Source organism: Talpa occidentalis, unplaced genomic scaffold, assembly GCF_014898055.3.
Source record: "Talpa occidentalis isolate TD23 unplaced genomic scaffold, MPIMG_talOcc4v2.1 talOcc4.8, whole genome shotgun sequence".
NCBI lineage: Eukaryota > Metazoa > Chordata > Mammalia > Eulipotyphla > Talpidae > Talpa > Talpa occidentalis.
Window position 1 is genome coordinate 17688378 of NW_023605194.1, and position 19391 is coordinate 17707768.

General features: G+C 41.2%; 1 protein-coding gene across 1 annotated transcript in view; it reads left to right on the forward strand.

Annotated features, from left to right (window-relative positions):
* The first annotated feature begins 445 nt into the window (after positions 1-445).
* The window catches only part of CFAP58 (cilia and flagella associated protein 58), a 46144-nt gene continuing 27198 nt past the window's right edge, over positions 446-19391 (forward strand). Inside the window, exons 1-6 of the mRNA XM_054690361.1 lie at positions 446-608; positions 1269-1415; positions 7167-7307; positions 8101-8324; positions 10713-10824; positions 12866-12970. Of these exons, the coding sequence (XP_054546336.1) occupies positions 453-608; positions 1269-1415; positions 7167-7307; positions 8101-8324; positions 10713-10824; positions 12866-12970 (885 nt within the window). The 5' untranslated portion in view covers positions 446-452. The remainder of the gene's footprint in view (positions 609-1268; positions 1416-7166; positions 7308-8100; positions 8325-10712; positions 10825-12865; positions 12971-19391) is intronic.

The window sequence follows — 19391 nt, forward strand, 5'->3', positions numbered from 1 at the left end:
TATCAGCATTCAAAGGTCACTTTTCTTTCTGGTGGTCAACTTCATAAAGCCCCGAGTGTGCCCAACAGCTTAGTTATTGCTTATCTTCCTTAGTGCCCAGTATTAAGGTCTGTTTAAAGCCATGCCTTTTCTTTGCTTTTTTGGTGGGTGAGGTGGTCAAGGGAGGTTTTTCAGAATTGAAAGCATTTCTTTCTATTTTCCCACTTGTGGTCATGAAATAACTGTATTAAGCCTTCGTGCTAGAGCAGAGCTCTGGAGATAAAAGGCATGTTTGTCCTAATCAGCTGGGCTGGATTTCTATATTGTACTGCGTGATGACAGCCATGGTCGCATTTTCTGATTGCTGGCTTATCTACTAGCTGCCCTTAGATAAAAATCTGTTTGTCTTGAACTGATAACCACAGCTGGGCTATTTAACCATTTCTTTCTATTTCTTTCCCCTCCAGGTCCTCATGAATATGGAAGACATAAAAATCCGTGAAATGCAGATTTTTGACTACAGGAAAAAAATTGCTGAATCAGAGACTAAATTAAAACAGCAACAGAACCTGTATGAAGCTGTGAGATCAGACAGGAATCTCTATAGCAAGAATCTTGTCGAGGCTCAGGTAAAGAATACATTTATGCATTGATATTTTGATTCCTCCCCACCCTGGGTTTCAAGCAGTTTCTGCTATCCTAAGCCTGGATTTAGAATAGATCAAGAAAGAAATCTTGTGGAATTCACCTGGAAGAGAAGATCCATTTATGCAAAACTACCAGATTGTGTGAAGTGGAAATGACACACCTTGATAGGATGTGAAGATCACAGCCCTGCTTTTAATGATGATGTAGAATTGCCATTGTCACATTTCTAACTTTTAAAACTGCTAACAGCTACCACGACTGAGAGGGAAGCAGCCTACTCATGTCATCTAATTGCAGGGTTTTGCTTTGTAATAATTTGTTTCTAATATTTGTTGTGTTTCCAATGCCTATCTTATAAAGTGAGGAGTAAAGTGTGTGTTTGAGTTATGTGTGTGGCATATTCATTATGTACACTTTGTATAGTTCTCATGGTTGTATTTTGACAGTTAATGCTATAAAGTACTTGGAGATCCGTGGACATAGGATACAAAGGACTAGCTCAGTCATCGCTGGTCAAGAGACCATTGTTTTGCATGAGCCTACCTTCAGTGCTCTGGAATATGTGTTGCACTTCCATGGGGATGGTGATGTCTGTTTAATTTGCTTTCAATTTAGTGTAATTTTTCCTTTCATGTTTTCAGGATGAAATAACGGAAATGAAGAGAAAATTAAAGATTATGACCCACCAGGTAGATCAGCTGAAAGAAGAAATCTCTGCTAAAGAGTCAGCACTTGTGAAGCTACATCTAGAACAGCAGCGGATAGAAAAGGAGAAGGAAACCTTGAAGGTACAGATCTTACAATAATAAACGTGGAACCACAGTCCAGAGATTCAACCCAGTTGAGGCAGGGGCCACACTCACTGAGGGCAGCAAGGGGGCAGGGAAACAACTGAGGCATCAGAAGGCTGAGCTCTTCACCCCCTGGTTGGACCTCCTCCCAGGGGGTGCACCCAGGTTGAACAGGAGGGGCTGGTGGAGAGGTGCAGGCGGGTTCACCTGTGCTGGCTGTTACCACAGCAGTGGACAAGCACTAGCGGGTCAGCAGTGCCTAAAAAGCCCTGGAACTTGCTGGTTCACTATATTCCCTTTGTATTCAATTCATTTCCAACCCTTGTGCCCACACCACCCCTCTAACCCCTGCTCAGACAGTGTTGGGGGACATAGGGTCTCTTGGTGTCATGTTCATGTGACTTTCCTGCTTGCAGGTCATTAGCTGCCAGATGTGAACCTCTGTCCTCACTTGATTTGCCCTCAACCAGGGTGCCTCTGTGGGGTCTCGGGAGTTTGCAGCCGCTCTTCCAGGAAATCACCTCTGTCTTTTTATCTGTCACTAAGACACATCCTTTGAAATTGACTAATTCAGAATAGGCTGTGTCTACTAACATAAAGACTCTTTCTGGATTTATAAGCTTGTATATGTTTTAGGGATGTAGGATCACACCTCTACAAATATATGTTATCACACCATGCCCCCACCAAAGCCCCAGTAATTCTCTCCAAGAATATATACCCAATAATTACATCATTTTGAATTCTCAAACCAAATGTTTTACTACACATTCACTAACCTTAATGTATTTCCCTTTTCCTATTCAATGCAATAGTTATCCCTTATGATCCATTTGAACAAAGAATGAGAACTTCTACAAGTACAATACCACTTTTATTTTGAAATGTTTATGCAATAAACTCATGGCTGCTGTGACCCACTTGCAGGAGCCACCTACAAGTGAGAGTCTGTGGACCTTGGTTTCTATACACATTAGCTTCAAAGACCATTCTGAACCTGAAATTGTGTATTTATTATTGGACAGGTTAAATGCCCTATTTCCTTGATTCTAAGATGCCATAGAGAAAATATGCGCTCTCAATTTAATAATGGGTTTTGTCAACTTAATAATAGGTCTTCATGGAAATAGAACGACTTTGTTAAATTACTTAAGGCACATTTGGGTTGACAAAAATTAAATTGTAACAGAAATGCCTTTACACAAAAGATTTGGTAATTGATTTATTTATCTGTCTGAGACTGATCTCCCTACTCTAGCTTATGACAGAGAATAGAAAATTCTGCATTAAAATTTATTTACAAATAAGAAAACTTACATATATTTTCTCAAATTTGAAAATATTCACATCTTTGCCCTTTTCCTCCATGTTCAAGAGCTTAGCGGGTAGCTTGTTCCACCCTGGGGCTTGTAGTGGGATAGGGTTAATTTAGCATTGACTCAATCAAAATAATCTTATTACAAACACTGTTTCACCCTTGGACCTCTTGTCTTGATTTGGCACATCTCGTTCCTTTTAGAGGATGACTTTGATGCTCATCTCTTACTTTCCAAAGTAATGCTCTTTTCAAAAGATTAATTGCTACCCCATAATGGGGTCCATGATAGGACTAACTGCCTACTACAGAATCCTGCTTTCAAATAAGCAATGCCCTATACAAAAGAGCGATTATTCCTAATCACTTAGGGTTTGACTTTGGTTAATATTTGTTTCAGTTATGCCCTTCATCATCAAGCATCTACATATTCAGCTCCAAAGAAGCTTCATAATAAATGAAATAGAGAGATATAGGGGCCTGTGATTTGGTCCTGGGCCCGCGCAGTTGGCAGCTGGTGGATGTGAAAGATGATCAAGGGTTTTCTGCTCTGAATGGTCTACTCTAAATGGGGCATGCTACGTCCGGACACCTTTGGGGCATTGATTATAGGAAGATGATTGCTTTGATCGTACTGTGAAACTAGGATGCCTTTCCGCCCAAAGTTTCCCATTAAGGCAAGAATGAAGAACAGAAAAAATCACCTGCTTGATTTATTACTTGAGGTTATCCAAGGGTGACTTGCAATGGTGATTCAGCTGGATAATTTTGGCCTATCATTAAGCCTGTTTGACATTCTTTAGAAAAATATGACAGCTCAGATGCTGAATTTCAGCCTTCTGACTTTCTTAGCCTCACATTTGAATCACTTCTACACAGGTCTCTGGATTTCATGCATCTAACATTTGTAAATGCAACCTGGCAAGAAGAGGCAGATTTTCTAGAAACTTTGCTCCAAGGGACATTTAGCTTATTACTGTGAATTCTACAAAGCTATGTGGGCACATAATCCCTCCGGAAGGGCAAGACCTAGCCTGTTTGGTAGACTGTGAGACGCCATTTGACAGGACAACCTAATTTACTACTACTCCAAGCCAGCAGACAAACAATTCCCCCTAATAGGTCACCCCCCGCCTCATTCATCCCCCACAAAGGGAAAATCTTGCTCCTGCCATGTTTCTTTTCCTCCTTTTAGTTGCTACCAGACTCTACTGACTCCTCACGATTCTAGACATTGTCAGCACATTATGGTTATGACAGAATGCCAATAGTTCTCTGTAGACATTGCTGCATCGGCCCATTCTGTCCCAGTCTTGTTTCATCAGCACTGAAGGAGCCATCTCATTTGGAGTGTCTTCCTTCCAGCCCTAACAAGCTCCTGGTTATGTCTCGTCACTTTTCAATCATCCTACATCAGCCTGACAGCACTTTGATTCTTGGTGAATAATTCATCAGCAAATTCTCTTTGTCTGGAGTTCAGCATCACGTTAGCAACTGGCTTTTGGGCTCTATAACCTTTTACTTAGTGGACTCTTTAGAATGACATGGATGGGAGGGGTGTGTGTGTGTGTGTGTGTGTGTATGTGTGTGTGTGAGAGAGAGAGAGATGGGGGGAGAGAGAGTAAGAGAAAAGAGGGAAGGAGGAAGCCTAGTTATTCTCATGGCTAGACTTCAGGGAATCTTATTTGTTTTCTAAGTGTAAACATGATTTCCTTGAAACCCAGTGAATGACAGGATTGTGTATGAATGGGAAAAACTCCCAAAGTATGGTTCTTGAGATTTGATTTATATCCACAGCCAAATTAGATAATATACCTCCCATAAACACCTACCACCAAACTGTATAATTGTGGAGGCGGTGGCTAAGGATGTGCCCTGCCATCGTGTTACAACCAGTGACACTTTGATAGATGCCAGTATCACAGGTCCTACCTGGAACACTGCTTGATGGCTTTTGGGTGCACAGCAGTTGTTACTGTCTTTCTTGGGTGAGGCAGCTGAGATTTATAGCTGTTAAATGCATTAGACCCAAGGTATTTTGTTGATGTTAACATTTGCTGCCAGCGTCTAATGCCACATCTTGTTTACAGCTCATAAATTTATGACATAAGGAGACCACTCAGAATTTTGATATATTAGAAAAAAAAAACCACTCAGCAATGCCAAACGCACGAATGGTTTTACATTTCAGACAGATCCTTTTACACACCGTTGATTGCATTTTAATATAACAGGGGCTTCATTTTGTTCTGCTGATGGATTCTGATCATCTCTTGGCACTTAGAAACAGGGAAGTGAATGCAGCACATCTGGGAAAATAAAAGTTTTATTAAAGAGAGCACGAAACAAACAGGTATTTCATCGTTGTCTCCTCTGTCACCCTAAGTGATGATAGATATAGAAGGGCTGGCTTTTTGCCCTCTTTCCTAACAGACAATCCCCCAACGTGATAAATACTAAATCAGCTCTTTTATCGATAAGTGTTTCCTTTTGCTTATCCCTCAACCAAAACATATTTCACGAATGAACAAACAAAATGTCATAGAGAAACCCTTGGTTTCACAGTTGCCAGCTGTATCCGGCCTGTGATGTTACGCAGCTATTCTTGGTCATGCAGTTCCTTTTATGGTTTGGGTGTGTTTGACACACAAAGTAAAAGATGCTTGTCCTCATGGGTCAGAGTTGGGCTGTTTCCCAAACACTTGCAAATCTGGGCTTTTCTGTCATCTTGGGGACCTTTCTCAGTGGGTGGAGGCTGGGTAGTGGTCCTATTGCTTCCCTGAATGAAAGTTACTTCATGGTCATTTGCTCACTGACAAGCCATTGAAAAGTTGAAGCCTTGTTATGGTCTTGTTCTCTCCCTGTGATTCTCAGTGTGGGTGGGGCAGTACTGCTCCTCCTGTTTGTTTCTTTTTGTGCTGACTTGGTCTGTGTGGACCACCTGCCCTTCTCATATGTCTCTCAAATGTATTTGTCTCTCCTTAATCTGATCACCTCTTTGGCTCCCCATTGCACACTCTGTGCAATGTGTGGCTTACAAGGCCCTTCCCATTCTGACTCAGCCGTTTTTCCAGCATCCCTCCTGCTGTCCCCTAAGTAACACCATGACCCAGCCATGTTGGAGGCTTTGCTCTCTGGGGAGCAAAGCAGGTTCTTGATAGTTTGCATGTGTTTATTCATGCAAGCCAGGCTGCTGAACCCCATATCCCCAACACCTATCTACCCCCTTCATTTTGGAAATTATTCTGTCAGCTGCCAAGATCCTGACCCATTATTCCCTCTAAATTCCAGGCAGAAAGAGAAACTCGTTCCTATGCATTCCATACCCTTTCCCACACAGTGGATGCGTCTCCACACCGTAGTGTGATTGGTTATATTTTACGTCTCCTGTGGATGGGGAATCCCACAAGTCATCCTCATCTTCCGTATTTGACTTGGAACTATTGGGTTGTGATAGCAGAGGGGCCACAGGCTTTGAAATAAAAAGATCTGGGTTGGCATCAAAACTACTACTTGCTAATTGAGTGATCCAGGGTGAGTGGATTTGCTTTTTCTTTGTCTCTACAATTGCATTTGTAAAAAGGGGATAAGAGTAGCTATGAAAATGCCTAGTATCATGCTTGGGAATTGTAGGTCACAATTGTGTCCCTTTGATGAGACGAATTTTTCTTCTGAAACTTACCAGTCCACAGCACTTTCCCCCATCACTCTTAGGATTTCCCCATAACCTCAGGTGCCTCAAGGTCTGAACTTTCCCAGGAAGCCTCCCTCCCTGACAACCTGCTAGGATATCAGCGCACTGTCTGTGTGATAACAAAGATACCTGAAATTATTGGCTGGACTTGTTAATATTTGCATAATCCTGGTCTAATTTTTTCATCTAGATTGGAAGCGTCTCTGTATACTTTTTACCTTGTAACATCTCTTCTGTTCCCTCAAGGTATTTTATAAGATGGGCACTTGGTTGTTCCCTCCACTAATTCATTTTTTTTTTTTTTTGCAATGAGCTTTATCACTGCAGTTGATGTGCTGGTGGCATCGGCCCAGTACAGGAGCTGGTACATGCACCCCTCATCCTCCCCTGCACTATTCTTTGTGACTTCTCCACCCCCGCCCCCATTTAGCTGGTAAGAGAAGTGCTGCTGAATACCAATGAAGCCCTGCTACACACATACAGAAAAATGATGGAAATCCCTCAAGGGTAGAACTCATAGAATAAACATGATCACCATAATGTGCATTGCTTTTTCTTTACAGGCGCGCATGAGTGTGTGCATATGTGTGTTTGGCTCATTTTACTTATGAGAATGATCAAACTAGGCTAAATGAAACATATGAGGAAAGTGTATGAAGCACAACCGAATGTCTAAATCCGGGACTGGCAGTTCTGCTTTGTGCAGAGTGAAATTTGTCTGTATCTTCCCCTTTGTCAGGCTGAGCTGCAGAAGCTGAGACAACAAGCTCTGGAGACCAAACACTTCATTGAAAAGCAGGAAGCTGAAGAGAGAAAACTCCTGCGAATCATTGCTGAGGCTGATGGAGAGAGGCTGAGACAGAAGAAGGAACTGGACCAGGTAGGGACGTGTGGCACGACCTGCAGACCTTGTCAGCAGACACAGTGTTTGATTCAACCTTCATAAATCCTCATTCTTCTCTGTGTTCTTCCATTCAGTCGCCTGACGGGACAGCAGCAGAGGCCCATCTTCTGTTGATTAATTTTGAAATGTTCTTTCATGTATTCAATTTGCATTTACAAGCACTATGTGTCAGTAACTCCTTGAGGTATCAAGGTTACATTGACCCTCAAGAAAATAAGGTTCCTGTCCTTAGGGAGCTTACATTCTAGTATAATTGTTCATGTGTAACTGAAATTAATAACTGCATCATTTGGGAGTTAGAAAATCAAATCCTTAATTTGTGGGTTAGAAATGTAAATGCATTCAGAGAACTAGCAGGTTACAAAAAAGATGTTGGCTGGTGTAAAACAGCAGAGTGGCACTTAGCACTTAGCAATAGCTCTTATCAAGAGCTATTCTACCATAAAGCCATTTTAATGGAAGCTTTTATAACATAATGGGTTGGAAAAAAACCCAAGCAAAGAAATACACATGGGCCATGGGTTATTGGATGATGATGATGATGGTGGTGACTATGGGTTATTTTTTATCCTGGTTCTCATTCCAATAAGACTGCAAGCTAATGGAAAGAGCCAGTGTGGATTGCCTAGCAGGCTGGCTGTTTGCAGTGCCCCCTGAATGGAGCCTGACACTTGTGGGCATTCTATAGTCACCCCCTGAATGAGTCCTGCTGCCATGTTGAAGTGGGACTGTGCCCCAGTGGCCACGTTCTCCCCTGCTGTCATCCTAGGTCATCAGTGAGAGAGATATCCTTGGCTCTCAGCTCGTTCGCCGCAATGATGAGTTAGCGTTGCTCTATGAGAAGATCAAGATCCAACAGTCCGTGCTGAACAAAGGCGAGAGCCAGTACAACCAGAGGGTGGAGGACATGAGGATCCTTAAACTCGAGATCAAGAAACTCCGCCGAGAAAAAGGGATTCTCGCCAGGAGTGTGGCTAATGTTGATGAACTCAGGTAATAGGGGACCCCTCAGAGGTGCTGAAGTGAATTATGTTTGTCATGTTAGTCATTGAAGGTCTTTATAAAATTGTATAAAATAATTTTATATCTTGAAATGATCAGCAAGTAACAAAAACAATTTTTTTCCATAATTCAGAATTGACATCACACCCATTCTATGTCACCAACAAATAAAAGTTTCCTCCCAGGGGAATTTATGTGAGTGCAATAAGATTTAAAAAAAACCACTTTATTCTGGATTTTTAAAAAAGACATTTCAAGTCAAATTACAACCACAAACTAGTTATAATTCAGAAAAAAATTCCCCCAATGAGCTCTTTAGAATTTCTTTTTAATAAGGCAGTATGCGAGAGATGGAGCATCGATATTTAAGTTTGATCCTGGTAACATTTGCACATCTTTTCCTTGGAATTATAGACAGAACGGAAAGAGGAGAAATTTTTATCACTATCTGAAATCTCTCTGTCCTTAGAAGGTGGCCAAATTTTATATCTCACTCTTGATTGATCTTCTGCAGCATGCACGTTAGCTCAGTGCACCGCCTTCTTTCTTTAAATCTTACATTATACAGGAGCTACTTTCCCTTTGGGGAAACATCACCGTGTTTTATACAGGCAATTGCAGGAGACCAAATAGGAAGTCTGGTGTTTTCTCAGGAGCTATCCTTATTCCCCGCAGACTCGAGATGAATGGTGTTCTTGACCACCTTGGGACAAGGGCAGTTTGGATCTGCTTCTTGCATTAATTAAATTAGAAGATAGTTTTGATATTTAGATGCAGTGAATATATTCAGGAATAGCAAGGGAAGTTGCCACAACCAAGGGCAGATCGATACTTTTTTATTTTTAAAGAGTTGCTCATAGTTTGGATGATGAGAGTATTGCAAATTCATTGTAGGAGAGAGTGGGAAATGTAGAAAAAATATAAAGCAGGGATTGGAAAATCACCCCAGTGATACCACCATTGGCATTTTGGAGATAAATAAATTCATTCTTAGTAGTTATTGAATGATTGCCAAGGCTGTCACTATTCTTGCCAGGCATGAGTTATTTTTATCACATACACAAAGGACCAAATTACCCCCATTCCTAGTAATATTGCTGGTTTGTTGATAGTATATTTTATTTTTCTTTTCAATGGAAGACAACTTAATAAAGATACTGTGGGCAAGCTGGCATAAATTCCAATCTCAGCCTTGCTACCTACAAGCCCTGTGATCTTGGACAAAGCCCTTGACTTCTCCAAGCTCTAGACTTGGAGTTGGAAGGAAACACAGAAACCTACATAATGTGCCTAGCATGGAGTGTAGTATAAAAGCAGTCATCAATAACGACAGCTAATACTTTCGCCCTCCTCTTCTTATGGCACTCTAGAAAATCGAAGTGTTAAAAATATGCTTTTAATTCTAAGCAGCTTGTTCTGAGCTCCCTGTTGAGTGAACATCATGCAGTTAATTCTAATGGTTTGTCTTGCTAATGAGGGGAAGTTGTATTATTGGTTTAAATGAAGCAATTAAGTAAAAGAGATGGCTTAGTATTAGTAATCTGCACACCCACAGCAGACAAGGATGGATAATAACACCCGGACTGCCTGTGTTGGGGCTCACCTCTCCCTGCCTCCCCATGAAGCTTCTTCATCTGGTGGCAGCCAGCTTGCAGGTTCCTGTGGGTGACTAGCACATCACCCATTAACTAGAGATTCCCATGGACTGTATAAGTATGTTTGAGCCAGAACTAGGCCTTTAGGACTCATCCAGCCATCCATGCACTCATGGGACATGAGATAAACCATCCCTCCCGCCTTGGTGGTTCTCAGTCTCACTGCACATTAGAGTTATTCGCAGAAGTTTAAAACCTGTGAAACCCAAGCCATGTGCTAGACCTATGAAAAGCAGAATCCCTCTGGGGATTGGATCCCGGCAAAGGTATATTTTCCAAGCTGCCCAGGTGAGTCCAATGTGTGGCCAGAGGGCCATGCATGGTGCTGCAGTGGCATCTGGCCAGGTGCCGTAGCTTATGGTGCATTGTATGTGGTTCTCTTGCTACAATGGAGACATCTAGAAACATTGAAAAGTTTATTGAAATTCTAGTTCACTACTCCTCTCCTTGTTCTTTCCATATACATCTAAAATCCTTGCAGAACCAGAATCGTGATTCTGAAACTGAGGCACTTTTCTTTTAAATCTGAGGCTGGAGTTTGAACTCTGTGAGAATTAACAGCACCCATGTCTTGCCACAGTTAGGCGCCTGGTCTCAGGGTCCACAAGTCTCCCTAATTCCAGTTTTTTTTAAATGTAAGGTGTAATGTGAACATAACCTTTTAGGGACAGGATAGTCAAACAGGCAGAAAATTTCTTTGCAAAGCAAAGTCTGTCTTATTCAGGCAGGAGATCTTCCACATGCAAAGAGAATTCCTGAAGGAGAGGACGCGGTGCCGAGCCCTGGAGGAGGAGCTGGAGAACCCCATGAATGTGCACAGATGGAGGAAGCTCGAGGTAACATCTGGCAGAGCCTTTCTCCCAGCCCCAGTCTCTTCTCTCACCCGGCATGGCTTCCTTACCTGAAGCACAAAAAGGAGCGACGTTTTATTTAATGCTATGCAAATTGCCACCTAAACATAAGGCTGGATCAAATGTAAATTGGATTGTTCACCAACCAGATGGTTTTTGGGGCTTTTGTTTTAAAAGTTTTGGACAAAATATTTTTTGTCTAAAGAAGATCCAGTGAAAGCTGTGGCCTGACCTCGCTGATGGGTATTTATTTTCTTGTTTGGGTAGTTTTGGGTTGGCCCATTGCCCCGAGGCTGCACATTAGTCTTGGATAGTTAATTGTTTTTAGCTACATTGGCTGCCAGCATCTTCACCATCTTTCCTTTGATCTTTGCAACCTTTAATTTCTGCAGGAAATGACATTTGTGAACGAACCCTCTTTTTGGAGGACTAGCAAAATCTTTTCTTTTAGAACCCAGTCAAACTCCCTTTGGTAGGTGATGGATAATAAATCTCATATTTTATTCCATGACTTCTTGACAGGCATTACCATCCAGTGTAGATTAAAGGCTTGGTCCGCCTAATCAAGAAAAAGATGGCCATCTCCTAGAGTTGTGTCCAGTAATGTGGGTGCCCAGAGGGGCTTCAACTAAATGAACAATTAGGGTGTGGGGAAAATGTAAGTATGTTATAGAAGAAAGAGCAGGGCAAGAAAGAAAATTAGCCAAGTAGGTTTTTGTTTTTCAATTTTATTTTTTCTTTTAATGAAGAATGCATTAAGGATAATGCATTATAAATTGTTATGTAAACATGAGGCTTGAATTTTAACAACATCTAGTCTTGCCAAATGAATGTGGGCCAAACCTAATCCCAATAAATGGATATCAGTCGGCACCGTTTTCATAAGCGAAGTCAGATTCATTGTAGTACCCCCTCCACCCCTGTTAGACCCCCATTTATTTTTCCTCAAATGCCAGGAGTGCTGCAGTTTGCTAAACTAACAATAATATGGATGTGTCTGAGGAAGTGGAGCTGAAGATTTTAAATCCATTTACTGTCACATTAGTTTATTCCATGTGTGTTCAAGCAGATCTTTAAAGTTTCCAATTCCATGTCAATTTCCATTAAAAAATTAGAAAATAGACACTCTGGGAAGTAGTTGAAAATATTTAGCTGCTAGATTAATTCAAAATGTCAGTACAGTTGAAAGTGAAGCTTTGGCTCAAAGTCTAGAGGACAAATTATCAATTTATAACTCTAGATCTTGTTTGAGTTGTACATAGATAGCTATCGAAGGCACATCAAAGCTTTATGGATTGGTAACTCCATTTGAAAGCTAAATGCCACAGACATGTTCTGCTGACAGTTATTAGCAGGAGTCCACATCCTAGTAGCCTTCCCCATCATAGTCTATAATGAATCTTTTTGTTGGCAGTTACCAAAGGAGGTTCCTAAGACTTAGTGGATTTGGGAACCCTGTCTTGTTCCTATAGATCCAGAGGAGATGGCTGGCATAGTGATTAAGAACCACAGGCTCTAGAGTCAGCTATATCTGACCTTGAACACCTCTCTGATCCTTACCCTTAGCCTTTACCTTGTGGGTAAACAATTCTCTGAGCTGCAGTTGCTTTATCTGTAAAAGGGTAGATATATACTGTTGTACATGGCTGTGATGAGGCTAAAATTTGGGAATGTATGAAAAGCACTTAACATGGTACCTGGGTAGTGGCAAAGAATCAGGCATGATGCAGAGTAGCCATTATTATTATTATCATTATCATTATTATTATTATTATTATTATTCCCACCAATGGAATAAACATAGTTACTTTACATTTATTCATTGACTAGAACCAACAGATGAGACATTCGCCAAGCTTCAGTCTGTTTTGATGACCGTCCCCTCTATTATACTTTTTTGGGTTCTTATTCTTTCTGTTTTGGGTTTGCAAAAGATTTTGATAAAGCAATGGTGATTTTACATAGAGTTCCCAATGCTTTGAAACGGATCATATTTTAGCTGTTTTGTTTTGTTCTCCTTGGACAGGCCAGTGACCCCAGTACCTTTGAGCTGATACAGAAAATTCACACCCTGCAGAAGCGCCTCATCAGCAAGACAGAAGAGGTGGTTGAAAAAGAGCTGCTCCTTCAGGTAGCATTTTCATTTCTGTGTGCACTGAGCAAGCATGTTTGCTCAGCACCATCATGTCCAGGACTGTGTTTTTTAGAATTATTTAGCAGCATTGCATGTCCCATTTTTAACTGTAGATGGCAACAGTGACTCACACACGGAGAACAAACAACCTGATTAATTGGTCTTTTATGCTGCCATCACTGATACTTCAAGAATTCTGGAAAATTAAGTTCAAGGCTAGACTTAACTGCATTGGGTAATGCTAGCTCCCTCCATCCTACCCTTACAGTTTTATTTGTCAGATTCTTTTAAATACTTTCTTTCATATCTTCCTATGTTGTGAAATTCTGTGATTTTGATTATGGAAATAAGCTTTCCCACAAGAGCACAAATGATCCATCCTCTTGAAAACTTGGTGAGTGTTGAATGGAATGAAAGATTTCTTTCTGAGAATTTTTTGTGGTGAATTATTCTAAAACAATTAGGAATGGTAACATCCTTTTAGACCTTCCAGTTGTCTTCATCATGATCACCCTAAAGCTAGATGTTGTTCTGGAGGCTTTACCCAACTTGTTCCATTTCCTTTGTACAGTTCAGGGGTTGGGCATTGTCATCCTTAAACAATGGGTGAGGAAGCTGGAGTTGAGTGTGGATAAGGATGTAAGCTCTGGTATTAGATGACTGGACGTGGGTTGGAATCCTGCTTCTGCCAGTTTGTAAGTGTGTGAACTAAACTTCTCTGCAGCTGAGGCTCTCAATCTGTTTTATGGGATGGTAATAGAACCCATGAGAAGAACTTCAGTGAGCACTTACAGAGCTCACCAACATGCTTGGCACACAGTAAGTGACACATATTAGCAATCATCCTTATGATTTCTAATTCCAAAGCCCATCATCCTAACCACTGCATTACCATTAGTGAGGGTGGAAACTTCTGTTTATGAGTAAGAGACATTTGTCCCTTTCTTTTACATTCTATCTTCAAAAAGATGTTTTACCAGATTGTGGCAAAATAGCTTTCCAGAGTATCGATATGCTGGGGTGGGGGGTGATGGTTTCCTCGTCTCTTGTAGATGAGTGTGATGGTTGAAAGGACAGACTTTGGAGTCAGAAAGATCTGGTCTTGAATCAGTTTCAATGCTTTGTTATTTCATGACTTACGGGGAATTGCTTAAGTCCTCCAACCTTAGTTTCTCTTTTCTACAAAATGGAAATAATAAAATCCAGTTTCTTTTTGAGTGGAAGATAATCCTGTCAGAGCACACAACTCCAAGGCTTGTGACGATAACCAGTTAGTGCTTGGGCCCTGGGCTTCGGGAGTCCAGGGTTTGAGCTGTGGCTACACTAATGCCCCAGCTACCACCCGCTTGTCTGAGGCCATACCACTGGTAAGTGGCTGACTGGGGACGAAAACTGGAGCCCATATTTTCTTCCATTTTATCACTGTGCCTTTCCTGTTGTGATGATCATTGTTTTGTTAGTTTTAAAATCAACCAGATTTTATCTTTTGCCAGTTTTCCCTTGTCAGTTTTGTTCATGTTCCATGGACTGCTCTACAGTGACTATTGAATATTTCCATCCTTGGGTTTTGCTCTGTTCTTTTTCTGCTGCCTTAAGATTGGTACCCAGCTCATTAATTTTTGGTTGACTTTTCTACTATCAGCATTAACAGCTATAAAATAGCCTTCATTTTTTTTTTCAGTTCCTTTTTATTTTTGTAATAATCCAGAGGCCTTTTTTCCCCACACCTATGGTGCCATGAATTCTCAGGGCGTGGGCCCCAGCAGCTCAGGGGTTCTCACAAAGTGAGCTTCTCTGGGTGGAGCAGGCTCAAGCTTCAGCTGAACCCAAGTCCCTTTCTCTTTGGCTTCTTTTTCTCCTGATCACTTTCTTTCGCGCTTTCGGGAAGCTGTCTCGGCTCCTAGGTCCTTCCTATGCTCAATACGATCATTCATTCTCCTGGCAAGAATCTTGCCCTTTGCGTGTTTGTTTACAACAATGCCAGCTGCATGCTGGAGAACATCATAGACTCTTCCAATGTTGTCATGGTAACGTGTGGGCGTTCCTTTTTGAACCGTGCCCATCCCCTTGATGTCTACGTTATCACCTTTCTTATGGATTCCCAGGGATGTGACCAAAGAAACAACTCCATGCCTTCTAAAAGGCCTAGAGCACTTGTGACCAGGCCTTTCCTCTGTCCCTTTGTGTTGGTCATTTGGGTGACTTATGGGAAGATGGTGGTTCTGGCCCAAAGAAGGTCCTTTCTACAGGTGTTTGATGTGTAGCATTTTATTTTCATCTTGTTTTAGAATTTTCTATTTCCAGAATTATTTTCCTTAGAAAGTAAGCCACTATTTTTCCTATGATAATTAAAACTACAACTTGAAATCTCTAAGCATACGTGTATTTAAAATATTTTTTTAGTGTTGATTTCTCACTGTTTTACATTATGATCTGTGTTATGCCAATCCTTTGGAATCTGTTGAGATTTGTTTGGTGACTTAAGTGGTCAGTTTTTATGACAGATGCCTATTTTCTGTAGATGTTCAAGATTCAGATATCTCAATGAGATAAATCTTGGTAATTGTATTGTCCACATTTACACCTTTGGCTGCCTAATCACTAATGAAAAAAAGCCTGGAGATTTGGCCATTCCTCCTTGTCGTGCTGTCATTTTTTGCCTTAAGTACATTTGAGATTTTGTCCGTATGGTGAGTAAAAGGTTACAATTTTTATTTCTTTTTGGTGAATTTTTCCTTTAATATCATGCAAGAACCCCCCTTAACCCTAATAGTGCTTTTCTTTTTTTCCCCTAAAGATTTATTTATTTATGCACAACAAGAACTAGAGTAGAGGCCAGAGGTGCGGGAGGCGGGGGTTGAGAGGATTCACCAGAGACAGAGTGGGGAACAGAACAGGCAGATTGACTGAAATACACTGCTGAGGGGAGCAGCAGGCGAGACAGGAGAGGTCTGCTGTGCCATGTGGGTAGCTCCCTGGCTGGCTGGGGATCGAACTTGCTCTGCAGAAGTGCTGTACTTAACCCCTTGCGCCACCAGGGAGGCCCTCCTAATAGTGCTTTTCTTACAAATTTGTCTGATCTTAATGTAGCTCTGGCAGGTTTTACTTTTTCTTTTCTTTTCTTTTTTTTTTTAATCAATCTAATGCCATATTTATTTATTTATTTATTTTTTTATCATTTCTCCCACACGTCATTAATAATTTTATTAGACATTACACAAAAATTTATGTTATTTGTTTTCAAATAAAATCTACATATCATTTACATGAATAATGCAATAAATCTACTATTGTTTCCTAATAAATACAATTGGGAGGTATTCTGAGTATTTTTTTTTTATAATAAATTTTATTTTTATATTCCCCATACAATTGCAACCCCCCCATTCTGACCCCAATCCCTCCCCTCCCGTCCCCCACTCCCCCAAAAGTGTCTCTGGTTCATAGTTTTTTGTTGATTTTGATTTTCACTTTCTTATAGTTATTCATTTTCCTGGTCTCTTATTTAAGTTTTCTAGATTCCTGCTATGAGTGAGACCATCCGGTATTTTTCTTTTTCTTTTTGGCTTATTTCACTGAGCACGATCCCTTCCAGCGCCATCCATGTTGCTGCAAATTGCATGTGTTTATCTTTTTTGAATGCTGAGTAATATTCCATGGTATATATGTACCACATCTTCTTGATCCAGTCATCTATTTTTGGGCATTTGGGTTGTTTCCAAAGCTTAGCTATTGTAAACAGTGCTGCTATAAACATAGGGGTGCAGGTGCTCTTTGGAATTGATGTTTCTGTGTCCTTTGGTAAATACCTAGGAGTGGAATTGCTGGATCATATGGAAGCTCTATGTCCAACCACTATGGAGAGCTGTGTGGAGATTTCTGGACCTACTAAACATAGAGGTTTTACTTTTTCCATAATTTTTCTGTACTTAAAAAGTTTTGGTGTCATTTCATTTCTCCTGTAATTAAAAAAAAATCCAGTCTTTGTTTTTTTGACTGATGGGCTTAATCCATTTATATTTATTGATACTTTTAGGTTTATTTCTACCTGTTTATATTGTATTACTTACCTTGATTTTTTTAATGCTTAAAAAAAGTCTACTCCCGCTTTCTGTTGGATTTTTTTTTCCTTTGTTTTATGCTTATGAGTCACTTCTCTCTCCTCATTATCCCCTATTCTCTGGTTTATTTATTTTTCCTGAATTGTTACCACCATTTAATAAATTCGCTCTGTGTTTCTTGGATGCCCTTGAAAGTTTAACCTGTGTGGTTGATATCAAGTCTAAAATTGATGATTATCTTCATCTTTCTTATAGCTTACATCAGGACTTGGAATGCTTTTATTGCAATAACCCCCTATAGTCCTCTCAGCATTGGCCTTCATTATCATTATTTTATAGCCAGTGAATTAATTAGTAAGACTTACCAAACTGTTTACCAATTCTTTTGTTTTCTGTTTCTTCATATCTCCACTTCCCGACTTCTAGGTACTGTCTCCTTCTTAAAGTGCACCCTTTCGTCTTTTTCAGTGATAAATGCTTCAGTGACTAACATTTTCCTTTGTTTGTCTGAAATTGTTTTTATTTGTTCTTACTCATAAATGATCATGAGTCATTTTCTATTGCAAGTTGAAGATGATGGTCTTTTGTGTTCACTAGTAACTGATTAAATGTTGGGAGGGCGGTGTTCCTTCAGTAAGTGAGATGTCTCACCATCACAAGTTCTGTCTTTAAGACAGAACCTTTGAGAGGTCATGGGAATTCGTTTTTCTATTGCCTTTGCATTTTTGTTATTAACTTCTAAATTTGAAGGAGTCTGGAATTTACGGTGGCTTTGTGGATCTGTAACTTGATGCTAGCTGGCGGTGTTCTTTTGCGCGCCAAGGTAGGCTGATTCATGTGGTGTGCTCAGAGTTCTCCTCTTGCTCAGCGTTAGTGTGAAAATGGTTCTTGATCTTGGCTTTTCAGCTTCAGTGCTAAGATGATGAAATCTGTATTCTTGGCAGAATTGGAATCTCAGATGTGGCTGGGGAAAATTTTGTTTCTTTTGCCCACCAGGTTACTTTCCCCTTTAAGGAAGCAAGGACAATGAAAGCTTACCTGAGATGTACCTCTTGGTGGCCTCTCATTTCTGCTTTTGCTTCATTTGTTCCTTATATCTACTGAATCCCTCAGCGTTAAAGGACCTCCACCTTCTCTTCTCCCTCCTCCTCCTCCAAGCCTCTGTAGCATTAGACAGGCATATTTGTCATGAGTAACTGCCATCCATTACCAAGGTATCATTATACCACCACCACCGTTATCATCATCACCACCATCATCATCAAGATGAGGTTCCAAATAATGACATAAGGTATGATCTCATTAGAGTAGGAAGCTCTAACTTGCCAGAGGCACTTAAAAACATAAGGAACATTCACAGCATCTGGGACTATTTTTTCCAAATGCTTTAATAAGGGGTAGCAAGCTCATATACACCCGCCCTCAGGGCCAGGCACAGAGAGGAAGGGGCAGGACTCTTCAGATCTTGGTATTGAAAAGCAACTGGCAGAACTGCAGAGCCAGAGGCAAAGGGAGCCGTGGGCTACAGCACACAGGGAGCTGGGGGTCCTGGCTCTAGGAGGCAGCTAACCCCACGTAGCTTATGGTAGGCGCATGTCATCCAATCTTTAATTTTTCAATAATGGCTGGAAATATGGATTTTTATGTTCATTATACTGAGTTTTAAATATTGGTAACTTAAAGAACATGGCACGGGTCACCAGAACCATGTCTGCTAACCACCCTTGATCCAGGGGAGGCAAATTTGCAATCTCTGGCTTCAAGACCTAAGGGAAAAGAGATTTAAAGGAACAGCAGCAGCACAATCACTTCTACTTGTTTTGATTTCTTTGATCTGGTGCTTTCTTACAATTCCTTGATGTAAGTACAGAGCACAAGAATCAAAAGGAAAGAGGAGGTAGGAAGAGGGGAGGAGGCTGCAGGTGGTGGGCAGTGACAGTCGGAAGTGATGGAGGCTGCTTCCTCCAGAAGGTGAGCAGAGAGGCAGGGAAGCCTGGCTGCACTTTGCTAGGCAGCGGTGGGTAGGCATAATGGGAGATGAGCCTCCCTAAGAAGTCTTGCCTCCTGCTGCTAATGACTCTTAATTTCATGTCACAAGATTTACTAAAACAGAAAAGACTTCCCTGCATTGCTACAAAGACCCAGGGCTGTCTCCTGACCCTCCAGTGCGTGGGCAGCGGAAGTGTTGCTGGCATCTCCTCAACCAGCAGTTCCAGAGCGCTGCTTGCGTGCCGGTGCCCGGGGCTCCAGGACGAATGGAGTGGACCTGTCCCTGGCCCTACAGACCTCCTGTTCTGCAGCCACAGCGCAGTGTCACAGGGCTGTGGCTCTGTGCTGGGCCCTCTGGGACTCTGAGC